The 23,431-nt window shown below is 43.6% G+C and overlaps 1 protein-coding gene across 4 annotated transcripts in view; it reads right to left on the bottom strand.

The window, feature by feature from the left end:
• The window catches only part of ahcyl1 (adenosylhomocysteinase-like 1), a 36,212-nt gene extending 13,315 nt beyond the window's left edge, over positions 1-22,897 (bottom strand). For 2 of the 4 annotated variants that reach the window (XM_023793485.2, XM_023793487.2), the window contains exons 1-3: positions 22,423-22,897; positions 1,035-1,152; positions 234-377 (exon numbers count right to left, since the gene is read on the bottom strand). In XM_023793485.2, the coding sequence (XP_023649253.2) occupies positions 234-377; positions 1,035-1,152; positions 22,423-22,602 (442 nt within the window). In that variant the 5' untranslated portion in view covers positions 22,603-22,897. Of the gene's footprint in view, positions 1-233; positions 378-1,034; positions 1,153-4,894; positions 5,026-5,363; positions 5,485-6,082; positions 6,251-22,422 lie in introns of those variants that run through there. The other 2 variants (XM_072713324.1, XM_023793486.2) reach the window with 2 other exon arrangements.
• Positions 22,898-23,431: the final 534 nt, after the last annotated feature.

Below are 23,431 nucleotides of genomic sequence, written 5' to 3'. Positions count from 1 at the left end.
CTACATGCACACTCAGACACAGGGGGGGAATGCCACACTGCTGTAGAAACGCGCACGGTACAGTCAGCTACATGCACACTCAGACACAGGGGGGGAATGCCACACTGCTGTAGAAACGCGTACGGTACAGTCAGCTACATGCACACTCAGACACAGGGGGGGAATGCCACACTGCTGTAGAAACGCGTACGGTACAGTCAGCTGCATGCACATTCAGATACAGAGCGGCTCACCTTGCTCCGCGATCTCGATCTCACGCCGGCCGAACTCTGCCTGCTTGATGTTCTTCACACAGAAGTCACTGCTGCCCTTGGAGTTGACCTGCGGTTTGTCCCGGGGTGATGTTTCATCGTCTGAGCTGTCCGTGTAGGAGGCCGCTGAGGGGTGTAGAGAAGAACAGGCCACATAATGACATTATGCAAAGCAGGAGCATCAGCATGAGACGGGCTATTGGAAGGCATAGCAGGACCTGGACTGTTTGTGGAAAATTTGAAATGTCCCACAATATGATAAAAACATGTTATTTTAACATTGTGGGGACATTTTTTTGGTCCCCACAAAGGGAACCTCAATTTTATAAAAATCAGTGACCAATCAAAAACCTCAAAATGCCATCAGACTTGTATTTTGCTAGACTAGACTAACAAAACACACACATCCAGTACACCATAGTGTTTTCTTATGTGCAATATTTCATTTGAGTGCAATTCCACAGTGTTGTACAAATATTTATATTTATATATTTCCACTCTGTACATATACTGTATATATATAGTTTTTATCCTACTGTTTTTCATTTTTGCTGCTATATTCTTGTACTGTCCACTTTCTGTCGTGACAATGCAAATTTCCCACTTGTGGGACTAATAAAGGATTGTCTTATCTTATCTTATCTGTTACTTGTAGTTAAGTTTAGGGCTGGGTAGGGGTTAAGGTTGTCATAGTTAGCATTAGCATTTTTCCCATTGAAATGAATGAGCGGTCCCCATAAGGATATGTATACCCTACATGTGTGTGTGTGTGCGTGTGGATACCTGAGCTGTAGCTGTCTGTTGACGACTGAGAGATCGATCGGGAAAGGGAGCGTCGTCCTGCCTTGGTGGGAAACTTGCTGAATTCCTGCTTATCCTCTGAAGTTACGAACTGGATCTGCTACAGAGATGAGGAGTGGGCATCCAGTGAGACAAGTGACCAGCAATCGTCAGGTGACACACACACACATACGAAGAGGGGTGATTATCATCATTGAAACCCTAACACACATGCATACAGAACAGCAAACATCACATGGTGGCTCAGTGGGTAGTGCTGTTGTCTCACACTTCTGTGGTTGAGAATTTGACTCCAGCATTCCATTCATGTGGCGTTTACCTTGTCTTGCTGTGTCATGCAAGTTTGCGCTGGGAATGCATACTGTATATGTGTTTGGCTAATCTGGTTCCATAAATTGCCCGCAGTGCCCGGTGATGATCTTGGCCAGGATGTTCTCTTATCATGTGTGCTATACTGCTGGGACAGGCCAAAGATACATGGTTGGAAAATTTATGGATATTGATCATCACCTCCAAAGTGTTAACACACACCGAACAGTTACTATAACGGACTTATAAGCGCGCGTGTGTGTGTGTGTGTGTGTGTGTGTGTGTGTGTGTGTATATATATATAAATACAATCATCTCACAATTACAGCACTCACATTAACATTTGCACAGAACAGTGATCATCAATATCAAAGCACTATCTCTCTGAAATACACAGCACAACGATTATCACAACTAATGCACCAACACACACATATATACAACAAACCTTCTGGGAAAATAACATTGTAAATATATCCCTTGCGCTTAGTGAATTGCCTCAGTGCTGCACAGGTTCCAGAGTGATGAAAGTGTGTAACTTTGTATACCAGTAAGCTCAAGACCTAGAAGGAGTTTTGTATTCTTTGTAAAGGCACATAACTAAAATGACTCCCTACATTCTTGGGCAAAACTGTATTGCATGAAATACACTGGTTCTCTGCTCCTGTTGTGTAACAGTTTATAAACAGCACCAATGATCCTTCTATCAGAAAAAGCTATTATGTAACCAAAACTCAATGTACTTCAACAATTTCTGACATTTTTTTGAGTTTGTATGTCTTAACAGATCAGCCAGGGTAAGGGAACACTCTGCTACCAGCCTGTTCTAGGGGTCCAACATCTTCATCTTTTCCTGCTGTTGCTGAGCTATTTATGTTCCCAGACCAACTACCTGGTGGGGAAAACCACCTTTGCCAAAGCTGCCTTCCCTCCACAGGCTCCTGTGATCTAAATCAAAGCAGGAAAGCAGCAGGAACCTATGATTGCATCTGTGATATTTGTACTGTCACAGTGTTCCCTTTTCGGCACCCTTTCTCCACATTATTTCTGTCCATGACTTAATAAAAAGTCACAGATCAGTTGCCTATCTGGCTCACTGAGCAGATCTGTTCAGCAGTAATTTATCTCCAGATCCAGGAGATTAAAGCTTTACGTCCTGTGATTTAATTACACATGAACACTAAGCAGCCTTCACATCTAAGCTAATAAAGGTTTTGGTTTTTATTAACCCATAATCCACTATGGAAAATGAATACAAATTAATGACTAATTTTATGAAACAACAGTCGAGAAAAAATTAAAGCGTGTGTGTGTGTGTGTGTGTGTGCATGTACACACACACGCCTACAAAGCCACCTACACATATCGCATCACATGACCTGGCCACCTAACCTACAGATAGTAGATACAGTTTTGTATGGTTTTGGAGGAGTTTGACCAGAGAGTGACGGAACGCGGCTAAGAAGCACCCAGCATATGTGGGAGCTCCTTCAGAACATCTGGAAATGCATCCCTGGAGGCCACCTCATGAAACTAGTGAGGAGGAGACAGCAGGGTCATCCAGACCCTGGGGAAATTCAGGTTAAGGGCCCTGCTTAATCATAACAAGTAGCCAGTACTTGAATACTTAAGCTACCCAAAACCTACACAAATTGCAGTCTGCAATGATGCTTTTGCTAACACAATTTCCATGAATCACAGTTTTTTCGTCATTCTGTTCCCATTTTTTGTCTTTGAATGCCATTTCATTTTTTTGTCTGGATTTTCATTTTGTAGCTGCTCATTGTTCTCCTCTGTTTCCTCAATCTACTGCAACTGCAGTTGTTTTTTTGTTTTTTTTACTAACCCCAGTCTTCGAACATGGCAGCAATTTGTGATGCTGTAATCATCACCCACAATGCAGTGCATGTGTAAAGTGTGCCTTGTCATGAAATCATTTGGTTGGCTAAAGGTACAGTACATTCTTCTAGCATGCCTAGAAAGAAGGAAATATGAGAGTATTATTAATTCATGTACAAAAGGCTTAGATTCCAGGACATTCTTGCTCAATGGTAATTACCACAGCAATATTAGCCTGTAGCTCTGCTATTCGTTTGTTTTATATTCCTGTTCTATGTTCCTTCTTTGAATAATGCAGGAAACAAGGTGATTACACTGGTGAGCTGCTTTCAGAAACTTAATATACTCTGTGTATGCAGTAAAGCCTTAGATCGAGCCATTATTGCTCTTTAAATGATGACTTATTTGTAGCTCCTCTGGTACTACTCCAAGGCCACTGGGCGGCTATAAGACCAGAGCTGCCATCTCTCATGCATCTGGTGTGACCCTCACACTTTCAGACTCTCAGGCTCGCGCAAGAAATGTCACGGCAAATCTATATTATTCCATTATAAACCTAAAATTAGATACATCAAAAGCATTCAGGTAGTTTGCAGACCTTACAGACTATTTACAAAGTAATAAAACTGTTACATACATGTAACTGTGTGTGCATGTGTGTGCTGACTTGTCTCGAATTGAAAATCACAATCCAGCCAGCTGACCAAAGTTGGCGACCCTGTCAGACTTGCTGTTGGGGTGATATGAGACTGAGTACGAGGGACACAAGGGCTAATTATATATCAGTAAGTGGGATTACATAACGGCATCAATTGTTCACCATCGAGAAGCTGAATGCTACCACGTAAGACAGTTTTTCAACTTTATTGGAAGCCAGTGAAAAAAGAAGCAAAATCCCCATCAAATTCAGATACTGTGCAGCAAAACTACAAACCTCCATTACAGCTGAGTACAGACATGACATGAGTGGCTTTGTTTCCCAGGGCACTAACGACAGTCATGTAGTGCTGAACAGCACGTAATCTCCCATTTTGGGGCTGATTTAACCCCATCAAAGAAATTTTATTAAGTCTGTAAATCCAAAAAAACATGAAGGAACCTGTTATATGCCTGCCTTTAAAAAGCAACACGCATGAGCGAAATGGGACAGGCTGCAGACCACGTGAGCCTGAATAGGACAGTGGATATAGAAAATGGATGGATAAGTCCCCCGATTTAAAATAATAATAAGGTGCACAAATACATAAACAAAACAAAATGTTTTTATGTCTACCTTCCTCTGCAATGAAAGTGAAAAGCTTTCATGGAGCAAATTCCCTTTTTCCACTTGGCTGAGAAGGAAACTTCAGTAGAACATGGCACGTGGATTACATGGTTTTGTCGACTGCAAATTTTTGGAAACACTCAGAAATTTACCTTCCTGAAAATGAACAGCTGGATTACTGGTGCCAACAGAACGTGTTTCCTACTGTGGAAAAACAGAAGGAAACTTTTCAAGCTTTGTCTTTACCTTTTTGGATTTTTTTTTAGCTAGTATTAGTTTATTACAATGTGAGCCAGCAGTCAAACATCACAGTCCTGCAAAAATGCAACACATAACCATAAGATAAAACATGCAGACTGTCCCTCAGCTAACAGAGACTGGAGGAATTCCAGAGCTCTCATTCCTGTCCCTGGCAGGTTGGTCTCCCTACCTCTCCTCTCATGCTGCACTAAATTATTTAGGACTGAATCCTGCAGAAAACACCACAGCTCACGTCCCATGAAATCTGCACTGGCACCGGGCTGCATACATGTTCACGTTCACCATCCAAGGAAAAGGGCACTGCATGAAAAGGGCACTGCATGAAAAGGGCACTGCATGACTTTCTGACACAATTTCAGACACAGTGTTGTCCAAGCAGATAAGGAGAATAACTAAAAACTTAACTTTAAAACTTTAAAAACTTTTTTATGATTATAAAAGCCTTGCTTTGCCAAGCTCACATTTGCTGCCAATAAATGTAAAAGACCACACAGAACAAAAGGACAGCTGTATTAAGATCTAGGACATCTACATCAAAAACAAAGCATTGTCATCTCATAGGCAGACCAGCTGATCTACAAATCGAACAGTTCAAGAGTCCTGTTCATGCGTCTGCACACACCTCGCACTGTGGTTACCTTGAATTGTTTTCCTAATCTCCATTGATCATATATATTATTATAGATTATTCTCAGTCGTCTGATGTGATTCACTGGTGTCTTGTATTCTTCTGGTATTATTGACCTCTGAAACAGAAATCTTAAAATAACAGAGGCACTGATTAGAAATTAGATATTAAGTGTCCTTCTTTAAAAAATAAAAATACTGGTCTTAGGAGCAAAAATGGTCCTATGATCCCATTGCTTCCCTATTAAATCTTCTTCAGCACTTCCACTGATAAGCCGACACTGATGTGTGACCCAAGCAGCCGCTCTTACAGTGCTGTGCGGCTTTTACAAGTTAGATGAAGGTGCAGCAATCAGTGTCTTAATGACACAGAAGCCTGACAAGCCAAACTGGATGTACAAAAACCTCTGAAGAACAAATATAAAACCTAAGGTTTAAAGAACAATGGGAGTCTGAGTTATAATGGGATTGTGGGTTATAATGGAAGCTTGGGTATCTTTGCTGGCAGCAACATAAACAAAGTAAATACACATATCAGTATGCACACTGGAAGTGCGGACACAGTGCAAATGCAGCCCTTGTCGGCTCGAATTTTTCAGATGTAAGGGAAATCTGAACTCCACCCTAGCCTTGAAAAGGTAAAACTGGGCTGAAAGATCTCATCCTTAGAAAGGTCAACATCAATCACGGAGAGGTGCGTCATGTGTAGAAATGACAGCAGTGGGCGTACCGAGGCTTTGAATCCTACAGTGAGGGATTACTCTGTACTGTCAGTCTCAAATGGTTTTTGAAGTCTCGCTTCTCTCAACACTGGGAATGGAGCATGTGTGCGGTTCATCGTGCACTGCTTCCAGTGTCTGCACTGCTTCCAGTGTCTGCACTGCTTCCAGTGTCTGCACTGCTTCCAGTATCTGCACTGCTTCCAGTATCTGCCTGTGATGAATCTGTGCTGCTGCTCAAAGGCCTCGATCCATGTCAGTCCACCAATTAGCATCACACTGAGCTTTGAACTCTCTCACCTGCTGAAGACTGGGGATGACATAAAGGGTTATTCTCGCCTCTGCATTTGGACCCATTCACACTGCTAGGAAAAATCTAGAACAGACACGCTCACAAAATAAATCTAAAATACCTATGTACATGCAAGTGATACACAAGAAACAAGATCTCTTGTTTCTCCCCTGATGTCTCTCCTGCTCTCTCTCTCCAGCTGCACAGTGATAGGTCACTGCTACTCCCACTGCTTTGGGAGATTCCCCACCAATCCCACAGCAATACCCCACCTCACCACCATTACCTTTTTGAGATTGCTACCTTTTCTATGAACCTATTGGTAAAAAAAAACGGATTTTCCCCATATGCTCCGTGTGTCCCTCCGGATCCTTGAACCAGATCTTGGAGCCCCGACTCAGCGTGCCTTTGCTACCGGATTCACGTCTGCCTCTCCTCCTGTTGCCGAGGTTTAGCCGTGAACGCTGGAAGAGAGGCAGGTAGGCCTGCACAAAGCAGCCTGCTAAAGCTGTTTAATCTCACCGTACTGAGGGCCACACCTGCCCCCAAGCTGCCCCGTGTGAAGCTTATTGCCCCAGCAGGCTTTCCCATAATAAGAAGGCCAGGTGATTTCCTGCCAGCATCCTGCAGCAAAACGATGCTTACAGAGACGCACCCTTTGTGGTGTTGTTAATGGGCGTTTGTGGTGATTTCTACAGTTTTCGGAAATCACTCCAAACCCTAATCAGTGTGACATAATAAAACAGACAAAATAGTCATCTCACTTACTCGTGCAGCCCAAACCTCGTGTATTAATTATTTTAATTAATATTATTTCATTAAAGGTAACTTGTTATATATAAAACTTAACAAACAACTGGAGATTCATTTCACACAAAGTACCTAACCATAACATAAAACAGTCTTTTATTGAGTCTGGTGGCCACTAATTCATGTTTTTGGATTGAAACCTTGGGGAAACCGGTGCAAGGCTTTTAGAGTGGAAAGTTCAGGTCCAGAAAGTACAAATCCAGACCAAGGTTTAGTTTCAACCAACCAGGTAAGCATAAAGAGACACAGGCTGTGTCTGAATTCAGGGGCCGTACCCTTCTAAGGCTGCATCAGAAGATGTCACAGCGGTGTGCCAAGGCTGTCCCATTTCGAAGGCTCCATCAAATGTGGTCTACAAATGCATTCTGCTTTTGCCAAGTTGCAAAAGATGCATCCAATGGATCCTTCACAGTCCAACATATCCCAAGATTCATTGCACAGAGGTAAAGAGGGTATGTCCCAGCTAGGCGATAGGAGCGGCGCTTCATGACTAAACGGTAAGGGTGGGAAAAACTGCTGACGCAAATAAAATATTATCCATAAGCCAGATCGTCCCATTTAACAGAGCTTTCTATTCAACCTTACAAGAATGCAGCCTACAAAGGCTACACTTACGTAGACTGTCCTTCAAAGGATGCAGCCCCTGAATTCACAGTCACAGACACACTCACAGTTGCAGAGTACTCTGCTGGTTGGTCGAATCAAAACCTTGATCAAAATTTGACCTTCTGGACCTGATCTTTCCACCTCTGAAGGCTTTCATATGGAAGCCCTCTCACAGGGATGGAGATGTCATTGAGGGCAGTGGTACAGCTTTCCTGAGCTTCTTTCTCTCTCGTGTTTCTCTCTCAGGGACTAATCACCTGATCATATCAGCTTTCTAAATTGTGCATAACTGAAATGCTAACCTGCTTTGTGCTTTTGGGCACCTGCGGCGGATGTGTGTGCTCTGTTATGATGATGAATGCAGATTGCAGACTCACACTCGGTTTTCCCACAGCTACTCAGCCACTCAGCCCTACTGATACACTGAACAAAACAAACAAAAAATTTATTATTAAATGTATTATTCATTTTATCCTCTAATGATGATGCTATACTCTGAGAATGAGGTGGCAAATGTAATTGCTGCTTGAAAAAAAGTAGAACTACTGTGCAATTAGCTTTAATGGTGAGCAGTTTCATTTTCATTTATTTTTCATTCTTTTATTTTAGCAATTGAAAAAAATCTGAGGCCAGTCCACTAATCATATAGAGTTTAAGGCTTTTTTAACATCCACTAGTGCTCAGAACTACAGTGGTGCCCGCAGTTCACGAATGCTGTGGTCTACAAACAATTTGGTTCACGACCAAAAATTTAGTGAAAAAAAATGGATTGGTTCGCGTACAAAAATTGGTTGGCGAACAGATTCCTCGACCAGATTCCCACCCATAAACATACAAGGAAGCTGTGAATTTTTGAGGTACATAAATGGTACATTGTGTGACATAAAATTTTCATACAGGAAGTCGAACAAGTAACCATAACTAAACCATTATGTAAAAGTTAAATAATAATTATAGTTTAGTAAACTACAGAAATGTGTTTTCATGTCATTATTTCTTCAAGGTCAGGTGTTATCACCACTCATGAAAATACAGCGTGGCTGGCCATGAATCGAAGTCTTCAGTGTTGTCAAAATAACACAAAACAGCGATAACTACTAACATAACCACATTCATGGGAAGGAATTCAAGGCTCGACGAATCCCTGGACAGCACAGAAGACAAAGCATGTTTTATCATCGTGGAAACGTTTCCAGCAGTGATGCGTCACATCTCACGCTCCACTGTGGTTTTTCACTTCGGCCATGACTCACGCGCTGAAGGTCAGACACAGCAAGCTGCCTGTCACCCAGACCCACAAGAGAGCATCTTGATTCTATAACCAGGGCTCATGTTTAAAGCTGGAATAACACAGGACCTTTCCAACACGCTGCTCACAATGAGAACAGCACTAATAACCTTTATATGAATCAGGTGAATTAGTCAAATGTCATTACTGGTGTCAGTGATGCTCATCTTATTTTGATGTAGCATCACGTCCAAATTCCTAAAGTCCTCCACAGTTTCTGCTCACGCTTAATCTCCATAGCAACTGTGTGCATGGAAACAGCGTGTGGTAACCGTGTTCCACTGCCTTTGCGATGTCCTTGATGCTGTCCTCGTCATCCTAGTTTCTTCCCAGAAAAGCTTTTGTCCATAAACTCACCATTTCACCTGACATGTCGTGATGACGTGGTACAAGGCAACAGATATCAGAGTGTAATTGTCATGACTTGAACGAATGACTCAAGGGCAGGCGCTGTGGCAAAACAAAGAGCTCAAAGAACATGGACTGGAAATAAGATTGTGAGGGATCAAAACAGGAGGAAGAAGCAAAGAAGGGCTCAGGCAACACAAAGGTTTGATGTCAATGACTGGACCGGGGATGACGAAACATACAGGTACTTAAGTACAAATGAGAGGCAGCTGGGAGTGATTTCCACATGAGGGATAGGAACGAGAAGCAAGAGTGGTAAACAAGTAACAGGTGTGGCTTGTTAGGGCCATGCCAGGGAGGAGACTGGCAGGGATATGATAGGAATACCTAAAAGAATCTTCCAAAGCACATACATGCAGGTACTCACTGTCCAATAAGCTGTGCAGTTCTATACAGACAGGTTTAACTGTTTTCAGACAGAAGTTTGTTTCATATTAAGTGATGGTACTTGTGTAGTATGACCTAAAGCTACACAGTGGAACAAACAATGTATTTCCAGAATTTGGTTTAAATGCCACAATTATAAATTGTGAAATAGGTGGTGCCTGAAAAATCATTCATGTTGTCAACAATTCCATTGATTTATGAAATATTCAAACAAAGGGGTATCTCTGCAGGTCACCTGACTTTTGACCAAAAAAGCCACAAACCCTCAAAAGGATAAAGGGTGCCCTTTTCCCCAACAGCTCTTCAGAGAAACTTTGATGTGCTTAGTGCTGAAGTTCCACGAGGCTTTCAAGTGTGCATAAGCAGGAGGTTCATCTCACAGGGGGTGATGCTGCTTCTCATCCCATGTTGGGGTCTGCAATTTCCTTACTGCAGCCGAGTAACAACCCTGCATGATGTTCTACAAGCTCGCAAAAATGCTGTGCATTCACCCTCATTTTGACAAGCTTGTGTCAAAATAAACCCTTGGTGATCATATTTCTATCAAAAAGGCTGATGTGGAACTTTTAGGGTTTCATTTTGAGATTTAAAAAAATGTAATTTAATTGTATTCTGTCCCAAATGACTGACTCAGTGAAAGAAAATCAAGAAATATAACCCAAAAACAAAACTTCTACTTCAACGGTAACTCGAGGGATGCAATCACAGTGCACTTAGCTTCCCAAACATCACCGCTGCTAGAGCAGGGAACCCTACCGGCTCTACAGTCGAGGCAGATGGGTAACAAATGATGTGAGAGCATAATTTCAGTTACCTTTAGCAGCCAAGTGGTTGTTATCCAGGAATTTAAGCGAGGGATGACTAACACGGTCATGTGCATATGTATGTATTTCACCACTGCCGTCAGTGTGACAGAAGATCCATCTTATTACTGTATGTATTATTATGTCTAGAACATTCCACAACAGTCATGATGAACATATAGTAATCATACAGTAATAATCAAAGTTATTTCTCTCATTTGTTCTTTGTAGCACTTCTGTCCTTGCCTTAAGTCCGAAGCATGTTGATGCCGGTTACCATGGTGAATTGGTGATATCATCAACCATCATTATTTGCATTTGCTGCACTTTTGCTTTGAAGCCTTCAGAATTCATTCTTACGCAGAGTGAGGCGCAGTGTCCGCATGTATCTAAAAACCGTTACTTAAACTTAACCCTGTGGAATCGAAGCAAAATAAAACAGAAGTCTCGCATGACTATTATAATTATTAGGATTTTTATTAGCTGTGATATATTGGAGTACAACCGCACCCTTCCTCATATTGTTTAAGTGTTTAGAATTACATAGATGCCAGCGGATGACTTACAGGTGTCTAGATGAAAATAAGTGTCCCAAGACACATCTAGACTTTTATTAAACTTAATTAAAAATTAAAATTATTTAGAATAAATGACAAACAACCAATTTTAACAATCAATATCCATACAAGGGTAAAGTATAGGACTTGTTTTACAAAAGCACCTGTTAACTTCCGTACATTTGGGCAAAAGCACAAAGCAGAGGACATAGCAGCACCTCAGACGTGGGAGCAACACAGTAGAGTAAAGGGTTGTTTACAGGTTATACATCTGTGGAGCTTCGTGTATGTGCAGTTATATAGTATATTCTGCAAAAAAAATAGTTGGTTTGGGATTCCGATTACAGGTCCAGGGTCACATGGCATGGGAGACTCTCTGCAGCACAGACCACATGGCCTCAAATGGTGCCCATGAACTGAGACTGGAAGTAATGCCTTTGACAGAGAATTGCCTCATGCAATTAAGAGAGATTGAAGTGCTAGAATAAGGTGACCAAGCAAATCATGTCTGAGTGGACACTTTCAGCTAGGACTGGATATATGTATCAATTCAATTCAATTACATTCAATTCAATTCAAATTCAGTTCAAATCAACTCAACTCAACCCAATTCAATTCCATTTTATAAAGCACCTTTCACAAGAGTCACCCCATAACTGTGTTGTGATACTTTCCCATATCTATAATACAATTTAATTCAAAAACAGACAAAAGGAAAGACAATGAAATGAAAGAAAGCCAGGTGATAACAGAGGAGAGGAACCAAAAACTTCCAAGCAAGGAGAAAGAATACCTCCCGGGGTCCAAGGTCAACTGGCTGCCCGACCTCCCTGGGCTACTAACATTACAGAAAAAGAAAGAGTGGGCTTGCTTGCTAAAATTTCAATTAAAAGGACCTGGATTTCACATAAGCAGTTCTTATAATAAGAGTTCTTGCTGTGTGCTGATTGGTCAGTCTCCTGTACATGTGTCACTAATGTTAATGTGAAACAGCTGGATGAGCCTTTCAATCTAGGAAAGAAACCAGTCAAAGCACAAGAAGAACTAAACTATATAGCCAAGCAGAGGAGCCCTTCAGTTTTAAAGTAACTTGAAAAGCCTGAAGTAGCTCAGAGTGTCCGGCCTTAAAGAGATTATCCAGTCACCCTATGCTAGAAAGAACTTTTTGTCATGGAATGCAGCGTTTGGTCTTTCTGTGGCTCTACCTCACCAGCACCTGCTAATGGAAGCCTCACGACAGGGTAGCTGTGCTGAACGGCAGCTTTACTGTGGCATGTTACTGCAGCAAGTGGGTGGCATGTCAGTCCACGCACATGGCGAATCCGCTCTCATCCGGCTCCTGAGAATTGCCTCCAGTGCCTCTAGAGTGACAAAGCTGGATTTGCGCCGGGGGGGGGGGGGTCCACAGCAGACTGGCAATGTAATCCCATAAATGCAACCATGCTTTGAGACCACATAATAAGAAAATCCTTCCAAGTATGATGATCTCCCAGTGAGAATAGAGAAGCAAACCTCACATGCTACAAAGCCAGAGCAGATTACATTACCTTTCAAATTTACATCAATAGTTGATACTTGTGAATATTGATTAAATGGTCAAGTTACAATTTCATACTATACATTTATATTTAACTCACATAACAGGTGTCCAAAATATCTCATTCAAGTATGCCTAAAAGATATTTAAACAGTTAACTGAGAGACTATTTAATGTGTCAGACTCTTGCGCTTTATAACTACCCATCTGAGTTACTTTTGAACCAAAAGTGAAAGATTGATAAAAGAGTAAAAAACAACTTCAGGGCTGAAGTAAAGCTCCCTACAGCCAGTGCACATTTGTCACCTCTGAAGCTGCTAGAATCCATATGCATACAAACCCATGTTGTCCTTGAAGGGACCTTGTTCTTGAAGAGTTGCCGAGCAACAAAGACCAAGGGCTTCTCGGCACTAAGTAGCAGGAGTACTGACCCGCTCACCTCCTCCCCCGCTCCGTTACTCACAAATGACTGCTTTGTGCTGTTTGGTTCTCTATACTGGGATCAAAGCTCATTAATCACTTTCATCAAAGGCAGCTGTGATTAGGTACACAATTCCTGTTACTGAACACAGCGGCCAGGGCAGAGGGGGTAGAGGGGCCATATCTGAAAGGCCCACAGACCTGAAAACTCTCCAGGCCCTGAAGCCATTTCAGGCCCTTTATAGCCATAAAGGGAGCAGCTTCCTGAAATGTCAGTTTTGTGCTGGGAAGCTCCATCAAGACAGGAACTGTGGAACCTTGCCAGGTATCGCCCCCATCCTAGTTCTACCTTGCTGCTTCTGTCCTGGGCACAGGTGTCCACACCAGCAGCCTGCCAGGAAGTACTGACATCAAAGATGGTTGGTGGCGCAGTGCTGGAACATCATTCTGATTGGAGGAGCCGATTACCTCCACCTCATGTAACCTCTTGCCATAGGCAACTTCTCCCTGGAAGATGCTGATTCAGCAGCTCTATAACCAGCTGAAATTATGATAATTATAGACTCCAAATTTAGCTCCTGACATGGGACTCAGGAGACCATCAGGTCCATCATGTACTCAAAAGCCATCTGTCACTGCCTGAACCACCTGGGAGAAATAATTCTCTACACTGGTCTCTTCATTCATTTATTCCCATAGCAGAAAAGCAATAATAACACAATACTGCTTGAAAACCAGGAACCAAAACACTAAAATGTTGAGGTTACTGTTTAAACTAATGCAGGGATGGCCAACCAGTCCAGGATTAAGAGCCAAAAAACCCACACTATTGCAAAGAGCCTCTCGACACATGCCTTACTGCACTGCATAGCCTAACAGCCTTACTGCACTGCATAGCCTGACAGCCATACTGCACTGCATAGCCTGACAGCCTTGCTGCACTGCATAGCCTGACATCCTTACTGCACTGCATAGTCTGACAGCCTTACTGCACTGCATAGCCTGACAGCCATACTGCACTGCATAGCCTGACAGCCTTGCTGCACTGCATAGCCTAACAGCCTTACTGCACTGCATAGCCTAAAAGCCTTGCTGCACTGCATAGCCTAACAGCTTTCATGGATCATTTCTTACCTCCGTTTAGTCAGTGGGACTGAAGTCTCAACATGGCTGCTTTGTGCTTGTGAAGTTCAGTGTCTTTGGGAAACTCCTGTGTCATGTTAGCATGGTGAGGTGAAACGGTGCTCCAGGTTTGAAGCTTTAAAAAGTGAAAGTGCAGTCTGGCATACCAAAAAGAAGGCTTTCCCATTTCGTTCCACAAAAAAAAAATACAATTCCTCCCATTCAGGTAAAAATGTCCTGTGCTCCTCTTCGTATTTGCACTTAGCATTACGTTTTCCAGCCTCTGTCATGGTGATTCAGTCAAGCTAGCTTGGCTAACAAACTTCTGCGTATGAACGAGTACCAGTCATATGACAAAAAAACTATTTATTTAACAACAAAAATTATTTATTTACAAAAATATTGCCAACTTTATATATTCTAATGTACATTGACTTATCTGAAATATATTTTAAACAAAAAAAAAAAAACTGATGACCAAGAAAAAAACCATAACACTGATATCCCAAGGAGCTGCCAGGAGCCGGAAAAGACTCGCATGCGGCTCGCGAGCCACAGGTTTGCCCCCCCCCCGCACTAATGCCATGGGAGGCGGCTGGTGTTTCAGTTCATTAAACCACATGAAACAGCTGAAATGAGTTCTGAAGGAGCACCTCATTCTACTAGAGATACATTTGTGGCTGGAATGAGAAATCTCTTCATGACACAAATCCTCTTGTTGTACCAAGCTACTGTTTAAGGGAGAGGGCTACATGCATCCAAGTCTGTAAAAGGCTTTGATTTTGTGATAGCAACAGCAAGACAAACCAGTGCCTTACTTACTCTATTTCCCTGCTTAACTGATGTTTTATTTGATGCAATTCATACAGTGTTACACATTCCCCATTGATACGATTGGATATTTTCTACTGACCAAAATCAGGTTCGGGTTAAGTACCTTAATGAACAGGTAACCGTGTCCTTAGCCTGCTAGCCCAATGGACACCTCTGTATCTACACAATATACATTTCAGAAGATGATGTTTACACTGGAGGTCACTCAACACTACGAATGAGAGGAACAAGGGAGGAAAGCTTGTGCTGAGTACGATTGCCGTAATCTGTCAATCACCGCCATGTGGACGCAAAACACCAACTAAATCTACTGAGCGTCTATTCCAGCCACCGGAGGCTAAAACTGCAATTCATTTTAACCGGTTAAGTTGTATTTATAATGTTGGGATTGAGTATTCAGGTTAGCCTCAGAATGACGCATAAGAAACATCCTTTAAGAAACGAAACGGTAACACAGTCAGAAGCAGGACATAGGAGCTCCTGTGCATTTTCAGTATGTATCTTCTCTGAACACACTGCACCTCAGCAGCTCAGCCTAATGGAGTAATATTTCACTCTCTTAATGAATTTTAATGGCAGAGATAAATACAACACTGGCAACAGTTTTGTTTATGGTTTAACAATTTCCATATTAATGTCATCCTAATGAGGCCTACCAAAGGATGTGTTTTAAACCACTTCCTGACAGCTAAAGGCACACAGTGCAGTGTTCCGCTTGATTGCTGCTAACACAGATACACGTGTGCCAGCGTGTCAACGCAAGCCACGCTTTATTTCACAGCGTTATCAGCCTGAGCCTCAGGTTTGACTTTGCATTTCTTTATCGGGTTGTGCCAGATCCTGCTTCCACTGGTTAGAGCTACCTGTTGCCAGGAAAGCTGTAAGTTCCTCATTTTTTGGCTTTATTGGCTGGAGGTATTGCTCACGTGCCTGTCCTGTATCCTCCATGGATGCACTGGCGATCCTCCCACTGAGGCTGAAGGCGCGGTTTCTGCAGGTCTGCATACAGGCTGCTGTGTGCGTGGCCTTATCCTGACATTTGAGGAGTGTAAATATCTCTTTCCAGTGCACAGGAATTCGACATCTGGGCAGGAGGCATAGAGTTCACCTTTTTGCTCCTACTGTACCGTCGGCTGGGAGGGAGCAAAAACCTGGACTGTCTGGGGGTTGGGAAACACTGGCACAGGCTGCCAGCTGACCTTGGCAGGAGAGAGTATTTACAGCCATGACTTCTAATCTCAGGAGATGCTAACTGCTTCACCTTAAAGACTTGTGATTCATTATGTACACGTCACCTTTTTGAATAAGGTCATTTTCCCCAGACTTTCTTAACATTCTTCTATATTACAGCCATTTATCTTGGAGAAGGAAGAGGAACAGGATGAGATGCGAGTCCATCACAGATCACAGGGTACAGACCACCACACATTGGCACAGACCACATTCCAATCAGCTTAACTGGAAGGACGTGCAGACCCCACATACAGATTGGTGGTTGGATTTAAATTTTCAGCCCTTGAGATGTGACATAACAGTGTGGCACACACTGCAGAATTTCCATTTAATACCCTGGATTTCACTTTTGCACTGAGTTCTTGCTGTGTGCTCATTGGTCAGTCTCCTATAATCAGGCATGTGTCACTAATGCTAATGTGAAACAGCTGGATGAGTTTTTCAGTCAGGGAAATAAACCAGCAAAAGCACAAGAAGAACTGAACTAATTAGCTGAGCACAGGAGCCTTTCAGTTTTAAAGTAGTTTGTAAAACCTGAAGTAGCTCATAGTCTCAACCCTTACGTAGAATAGGCGATCACCCTCCGTGCACATAGTCTCAGCCCTGACGTAGAATAGGCGATCACCCTCCGTGCACATAGTCTCAGCCCTGACGTAGAATAGGCGATCACCCTCCGTGCACATAGTCTCAGCCCTGACGTAGATTAGGCGATCACCCTTCGTGCACATAGTCTCAGCCCTGACGTAGATTAGGCGATCACCCTCCGTGCACATAGTCTCAGCCCTGACGTAGAATAGGCGATCACCCTCCGTGCACATAGTCTCAGCCCTGACGTAGATTAGGCGATCACCCTCCGTGCACATAGTCTCAGCCCTGACGTAGAATAGGCGATCACCCTCCGTGCACATAGTCTCAGCCCTGACGTAGATTAGGCGATCACCCTCCGTGCACATAGTCTCAGCCCTGACGTAGATTAGGCGATCACCTTCCGTGCACATAGTCTCAGCCCTGACGTAGAATAGGCGATCACCCTCCGTGCACATAGTCTCAGCCCTGACGTAGATTAGGCGATCACCCTCCGTGCACATAGTCTCAGCCCTGACGTAGAATAGGCGATCACCCTCCGTGCACATAGTCTCAGCCCTGACGTAGAATAGGCGATCACCCTCCGTGCACATAGTCTCAGCCCTGACGTAGAATAGGCGATCACCCTCCGTGCACATAGTCTCAGCCCTGACGTAGATTAGGCGATCACCCTCCGTGCACATAGTCTCAGCCCTGACGTAGATTAGGCGATCACCCTCCGTGCACATAGTCTCAGCCCTGATGTAGATTAGGCGATCACCCTCCGTGCACATAGTCTCAGCCCTGACGTAGATTAGGCGATCACCCTCCGTGCACATAGTCTCAGCCCTGACGTAGATTAGGCGATCACCCTCCGTGCACATAGTCTCAGCCCTGACGTAGATTAGGCGATCACCCTCCGTGCACATAGTCTCAGCCCTGACGTAGATTAGGCGATCACCCTCCGTGCACATAGTCTCAGCCCTGACGTAGATTAGGCGATCACCCTCCGTGCACATAGTCTCAGCCCTGACGTAGATTAGGCGATCACCCTCCGTGCACATAGTCTCAGCCCTGACGTAGATTAGGCGATCACCCTCCGTGCACATAGTCTCAGCCCTGACGTAGAATAGGCGATCACCCTCCGTGCACATAGTCTCAGCCCTGACGTAGAATAGGCGATCACCCTCCGTGCACATAGTCTCAGCCCTGACGTAGATTAGGCGATCACCCTCCGTGCACATAGTCTCAGCCCTGACGTAGATTAGGCGATCACCCTCCGTGCACATAGTCTCAGCCCTGACGTAGATTAGGCGATCACCCTCCGTGCACATAGTCTCAGCCCTGACGTAGATTAGGCGATCACCCTCCGTGCACATAGTCTCAGCCCTGACGTAGATTAGGCGATCACCCTCCGTGCACATAGTCTCAGCCCTGACGTAGATTAGGCGATCACCCTCCGTGCACATAGTCTCAGCCCTGACGTAGATTAGGTGATCACCCTCCGTGCACATAGTCTCAGCCCTGACGTAGATTAGGCGATCACCCTCCGTGCACATACTCTCAGCTCTGACGTAGATTAGGCGATCACCCTCCGTGCACATAGTCTCAGCCCTGACGTAGATTAGATGATCACCCTCCGTGCACATAGTCTCAGCCCTGACGTAGATTAGGCGATCACCCTCCGTGCACATAGTCTCAGCCCTGACGTAGATTAGGTGATCACCCTCCGTGCAACACAGGGAGGACATGTCATGTACATTTGTATGCTCTCCAACATACATCTAGGGTTGGGGCAGAACATGCCGATTCCCTCAGCTCTGCAGGTATGAGGCAACATTCCACCCACTGCACGGCTACTCCAGGCCTTTCTCATAGGAGGTACAAAGTGCGAGAGCCCAACCAGTCATTCATTCAAATAAATAGATTTATTTACTAAAACTTATTACTACACACTGAAATGACTAATATAACTTTACAATATTGCATTGGCACGGGCCAGATTCCAGTCAGCTTAATCATATTAAACTAAATATGTTCAAATACCAATAGGGGGCGCAGCTGCACAGTCTGACCCCCCCCTCCCCAAATAAAATTGCCTATAACCACTTTGGCACACAGTTAGAAAATTGACTAGGGAAAATTAGTTAAAATTACATTTTTTAGGTGTTTTGAATATAAGCACTTCTTGTTTAGAAAGTGTTATATAGAGGTGGAGGTATGGAAGACACGGTGAATGTTGAGTGAAGAAAGCAGCCCACTCCAGACCAGGCCGGACCACGCCATGCCACACTGGCCATCTGGTGTCCTATGAAAGGGAAACGAGGCAGGCCCAGATGGTGCCTGTTGGCTGCCTTTCTATATGGAGCTGGATGAGGTTGCGTCGTGCGCATCTATGTAAACAGTGAGCTGCCATGAGGCCCAGGCAATCCTGGTGGGCGAAATTTCACTGACAGACCACAGTGTTTGGATGGGATCCTAAAAAACAGCGTTACTACTGCACTCTTAAGAAATGTGTGGACGGGGTCCTAAAAAAAAACGTTACTACTGCACCCTTAGGAAATGTGTGGACGGGGTACTAAAAAACAGCGTTACTACTGCGCCCTTAAGAAATGTGTGGACGGGGTCCTAAAAAACAACGTTACTACTGCACCCTTAGGAAATGTGTGGACGGGGTACTAAAAAACAGCGTTACTACTGCGCCCTTAAGAAATGTGTGGACGGGGTCCTAAAAAACAGCGTTACTACTGCGCTCTTAGGAAATGTGTGGACGGGGTACTAAAAAACAGTGCTACTACTGCGCTCTTAGGAAATGTGTGGACGGGGTACTAAAAAACAACGTTACTACTGCGCTCTTAGGAAATGTGTGGACGGGGTCCTAAAAAACAGCGTTACTACTGCGCCCTTAGGAAACGTGTGGACGGGGTCCTAAAAAACAGCGTTACTACTGCGCTCTTAGGAAATGTGTGGACGGGGTACTAAAACACAGCGTTACTACTGCGCCCTTAAGAAATGTGTGGACGGGGTCCTAAAAAACAGCGTTACTACTGCGCTCTTAGGAAATGTGTGGACGGGGTCCTAAAAAACAGCGTTACTACTGCACCCTTAGGAAATGTGTGGACGGGGTACTAAAAAACAGCGTTACTACTGCACTCTTAAGAAATGTGTGGACGGGGTCCTAAAAAAAAACGTTACTACTGCACCCTTAGGAAATGTGTGGACGGGGTACTAAAAAACAGCGTTACTACTGCGCCCTTAAGAAATGTGTGGACGGGGTACTAAAAAACAGCGTTACTACTGCACCCTTAGGAAATGTGTGGACGGGGTACTAAAAAACAGCGTTACTACTGCGCCCTTAAGAAATGTGTGGACGGGGTCCTAAAAAACAGCGTTACTACTGCGCTCTTAGGAAATGTGTGGACGGGGTCCTAAAAAACAGCGTTACTACTGCGCTCTTAGGAAATGTGTGGACGGGGTCCTAAAAAACAGCGTTACTACTGCACCCTTAGGAAATGTGTGGACGGGGTACTAAAAAACAGCGTTACTACTGCACCCTTAAGAAATGTGTGGACGGGGTCCTAAAAAAAAACGTTACTACTGCACCCTTAGGAAATGTGTGGACGGGGTACTAAAAAACAGCGTTACTACTGCGCCCTTAAGAAATGTGTGGACGGGGTCCTAAAAAACAACGTTACTACTGCACCCTTAGGAAATGTGTGGACGGGGTACTAAAAAACAGCGTTACTACTGCGCCCTTAAGAAATGTGTGGACGGGGTCCTAAAAAACAGCGTTACTACTGCGCTCTTAGGAAATGTGTGGACAGGGTCCTAAAAAACAGCGTTACTACTGCGCTCTTAGGAAATGTGTGGACGGGGTCCTAAAAAACAGCGTTACTACTGCGCTCTTAGGAAATGTGTGGACGGGGTCCTAAAAAACAGCGCTACTACTGCGCTCTTAGGAAATGTGTGGACGGGGTACTAAAAAACAGCGTTACTACTGCGCCCTTAAGAAATGTGTGGACGGGGTCCTAAAAAACAGCGTTACTACTGCGCTCTTAGGAAATGTGTGGACAGGGTCCTAAAAAACAGCGTTACTACTGCGCTCTTAGGAAATGTGTGGACGTGGTCCTAAAAAACAGCGTTACCTCTGCGCTCTTAGGAAATGTGTGGACGGGGTCCTACTGCGCACTTGCTTTTTTTATATCTATTTTTTACAAACAACAACTACTGATCAACCTCAAGTTTCTGACAGAATGCTAGAAGTTCTTTTTAGGGAAATATTTAATTGCTTTAATGCTTTTTATATGCAGCCAAACATTTTGATTATTATCTTTACTTACTGTTACAAAGGAAGCTTGACCTTGTAATTTGATCTTCTTTTGTAATGTAGCATTCAAACAGGAATTTAACCAGCATTTGTTCCCAACACCTTACATTATGAAACAGAGAGGAGGGAACGTTGTGCCAGCCACCAGCTATCAATTACAACTCAACAAAGCCATGTGTGCTGCTTATAAGATTCTGTTCTTGTTCACCGTTTGTTACTTATGTTTGAACAAACTATACAAACCGGTGTAACAATGAACAGATAGTGGATTGAGTCACTCTGACGGCTACCAGAATATACAGTAATCCACAAGTGAAAAGGAAAAATGATCATCATAATTATATTGACATACAAACCATTCACTAATGATCTAAGAGGGCAGGAAAGGTGAAAATACACGGGAAGAATGAGATGAAATTGTGTTAACTGTTCTGATGCTGTGGGGTGGGGGGGGGGGTCAGCATTGTATTTGATCATATCCAATTTCCATGGTGGTAATAAAGGTTATTATTAAGTGGAAATCTCAAAGGAATATAACATTACTTGCTGTGGTCCCACTATACCACAATTAAGGAAACTGGGTTATTTTAAACCGCCATGTAACCTGTATGTACAGCACAACCGATATAATATTTAAAGCGAGCTCAATGTTTTCAGGTTCCTGATCGATAATCACTTTCACAGTTTTTAGGAATACGACGCACCTTGAAATAAATTAGCAATGTTAGCGGTATTGAACTTTACAGTGATTTTTATTTTTACAGTAAAAAGCATAGTTTTTGAGATTTGTTGGTCCTGTTTCACTCTTTGAGATTAATATGAGGATTATGAGGAAATTATACATTTTTCATAAAATAGATGAACCAACTAACTAGCGTAGCCTACATGAAATTGAAAAACGAATGTTTGGTAGGTATATGACTTAACCTTCACTTCGCCAACTAAGACACCGAAAAGTTTGCGGTCTCTCCCAAAGGTCTACAGCGGGATGCATGTGGACGGGAAAGGCATACTGTACGCGCTTCCCTTTGGAGCATAGCGACTGACCAATTACCCAAAAAAAATGTCTGATCGCCGTTTGCTGCCCTGATCGCCCTCCTCCAGGCTGACTCCGATCATGCCTGGATCGGTCTGCGGCATGCGGAGCCCCCATCACTGCTCACCTTCTTGACGGCTTTGTGCGTCGTGACAGGCGCGAAGGCGGAGGACAGGTCACCCACGGTCGCGTCGGTGTTCTTGCTCACGGTCATCGCCGAGTATCTCTCGGCGACATTCTCGCTCTCTTTCACTTCTTTGCTTGCCTGCTTCACTTCCAACTTGGCGTCTGCCGCAGAGTCCGACATGTCCCAGCTGCTTGCGTGTATCCGCGATAAACTAGTCGACCAAGGTGATGCTGCTCAGTGATGCCTGTCAGTTGCGAATGGCTGCTCGGCTTCCCGATTCTCACTTTGCGTAATACTGTCTGTCTACGTGGTATGAATTATGTTTGGCAGTTTAGAGCAGTCAGAATATATTCTCTGCTAAATGTTTATTTTCAGTCTGTGTTATCTTTATATTTTTTATTGTTTGAATCCTCACCACAGCCGTCCCATCTGAACCGGGTTCGGCGCTCGTCGGTCTGGACGCGCTATGACAGTAACAGCGCGAGGGGGCGAGGCACGCGGGAGCACCGCCCCCGTAATGTTCACGTCCTATTAACGGGTTTCATCGTCGGACTCGCGAACTGTGTAAAAAGATAAAGCCTTACAAACGACGAAACATTGAACGACACAAAGAAATTATCGGGGTACATGGTCATATACGTAGTGAAATCAAATCAAATCACTTTTATTTTCACATCACTAGAACAAGTGAAACAAGTGGAAAGTCTTGGGTAAGTAGTTTCCTATCAGAAGTGCAGTATATTAAATAAGTGCAGTATATACATATGCACAAAGGAAACCGTATAATACACAATACAATACAATATAATAGAAATACAATACGACATACAACAGACAGACAGACTGTAGGTGGCTGCCTGCTTTTTTTTAATCGGACTGATAATGACAGTGACAGCCAACGCACCATTTATGCGCTAATCATACCCCATTATCTAACTGTACATGTTTGTTTAAAGCATGCATGGTATGTAACTGTACAGTAAAGAATAGGAAACCCTACTGATAAGAA

The sequence above is a fragment of the Paramormyrops kingsleyae genome, chromosome 6, assembly GCF_048594095.1.
Source record: "Paramormyrops kingsleyae isolate MSU_618 chromosome 6, PKINGS_0.4, whole genome shotgun sequence".
Lineage (NCBI taxonomy): Eukaryota > Metazoa > Chordata > Actinopteri > Osteoglossiformes > Mormyridae > Paramormyrops > Paramormyrops kingsleyae.
Note: the sequence above shows the minus strand (reverse complement) of the source record. Positions and strands in the feature narration are given on the sequence as shown.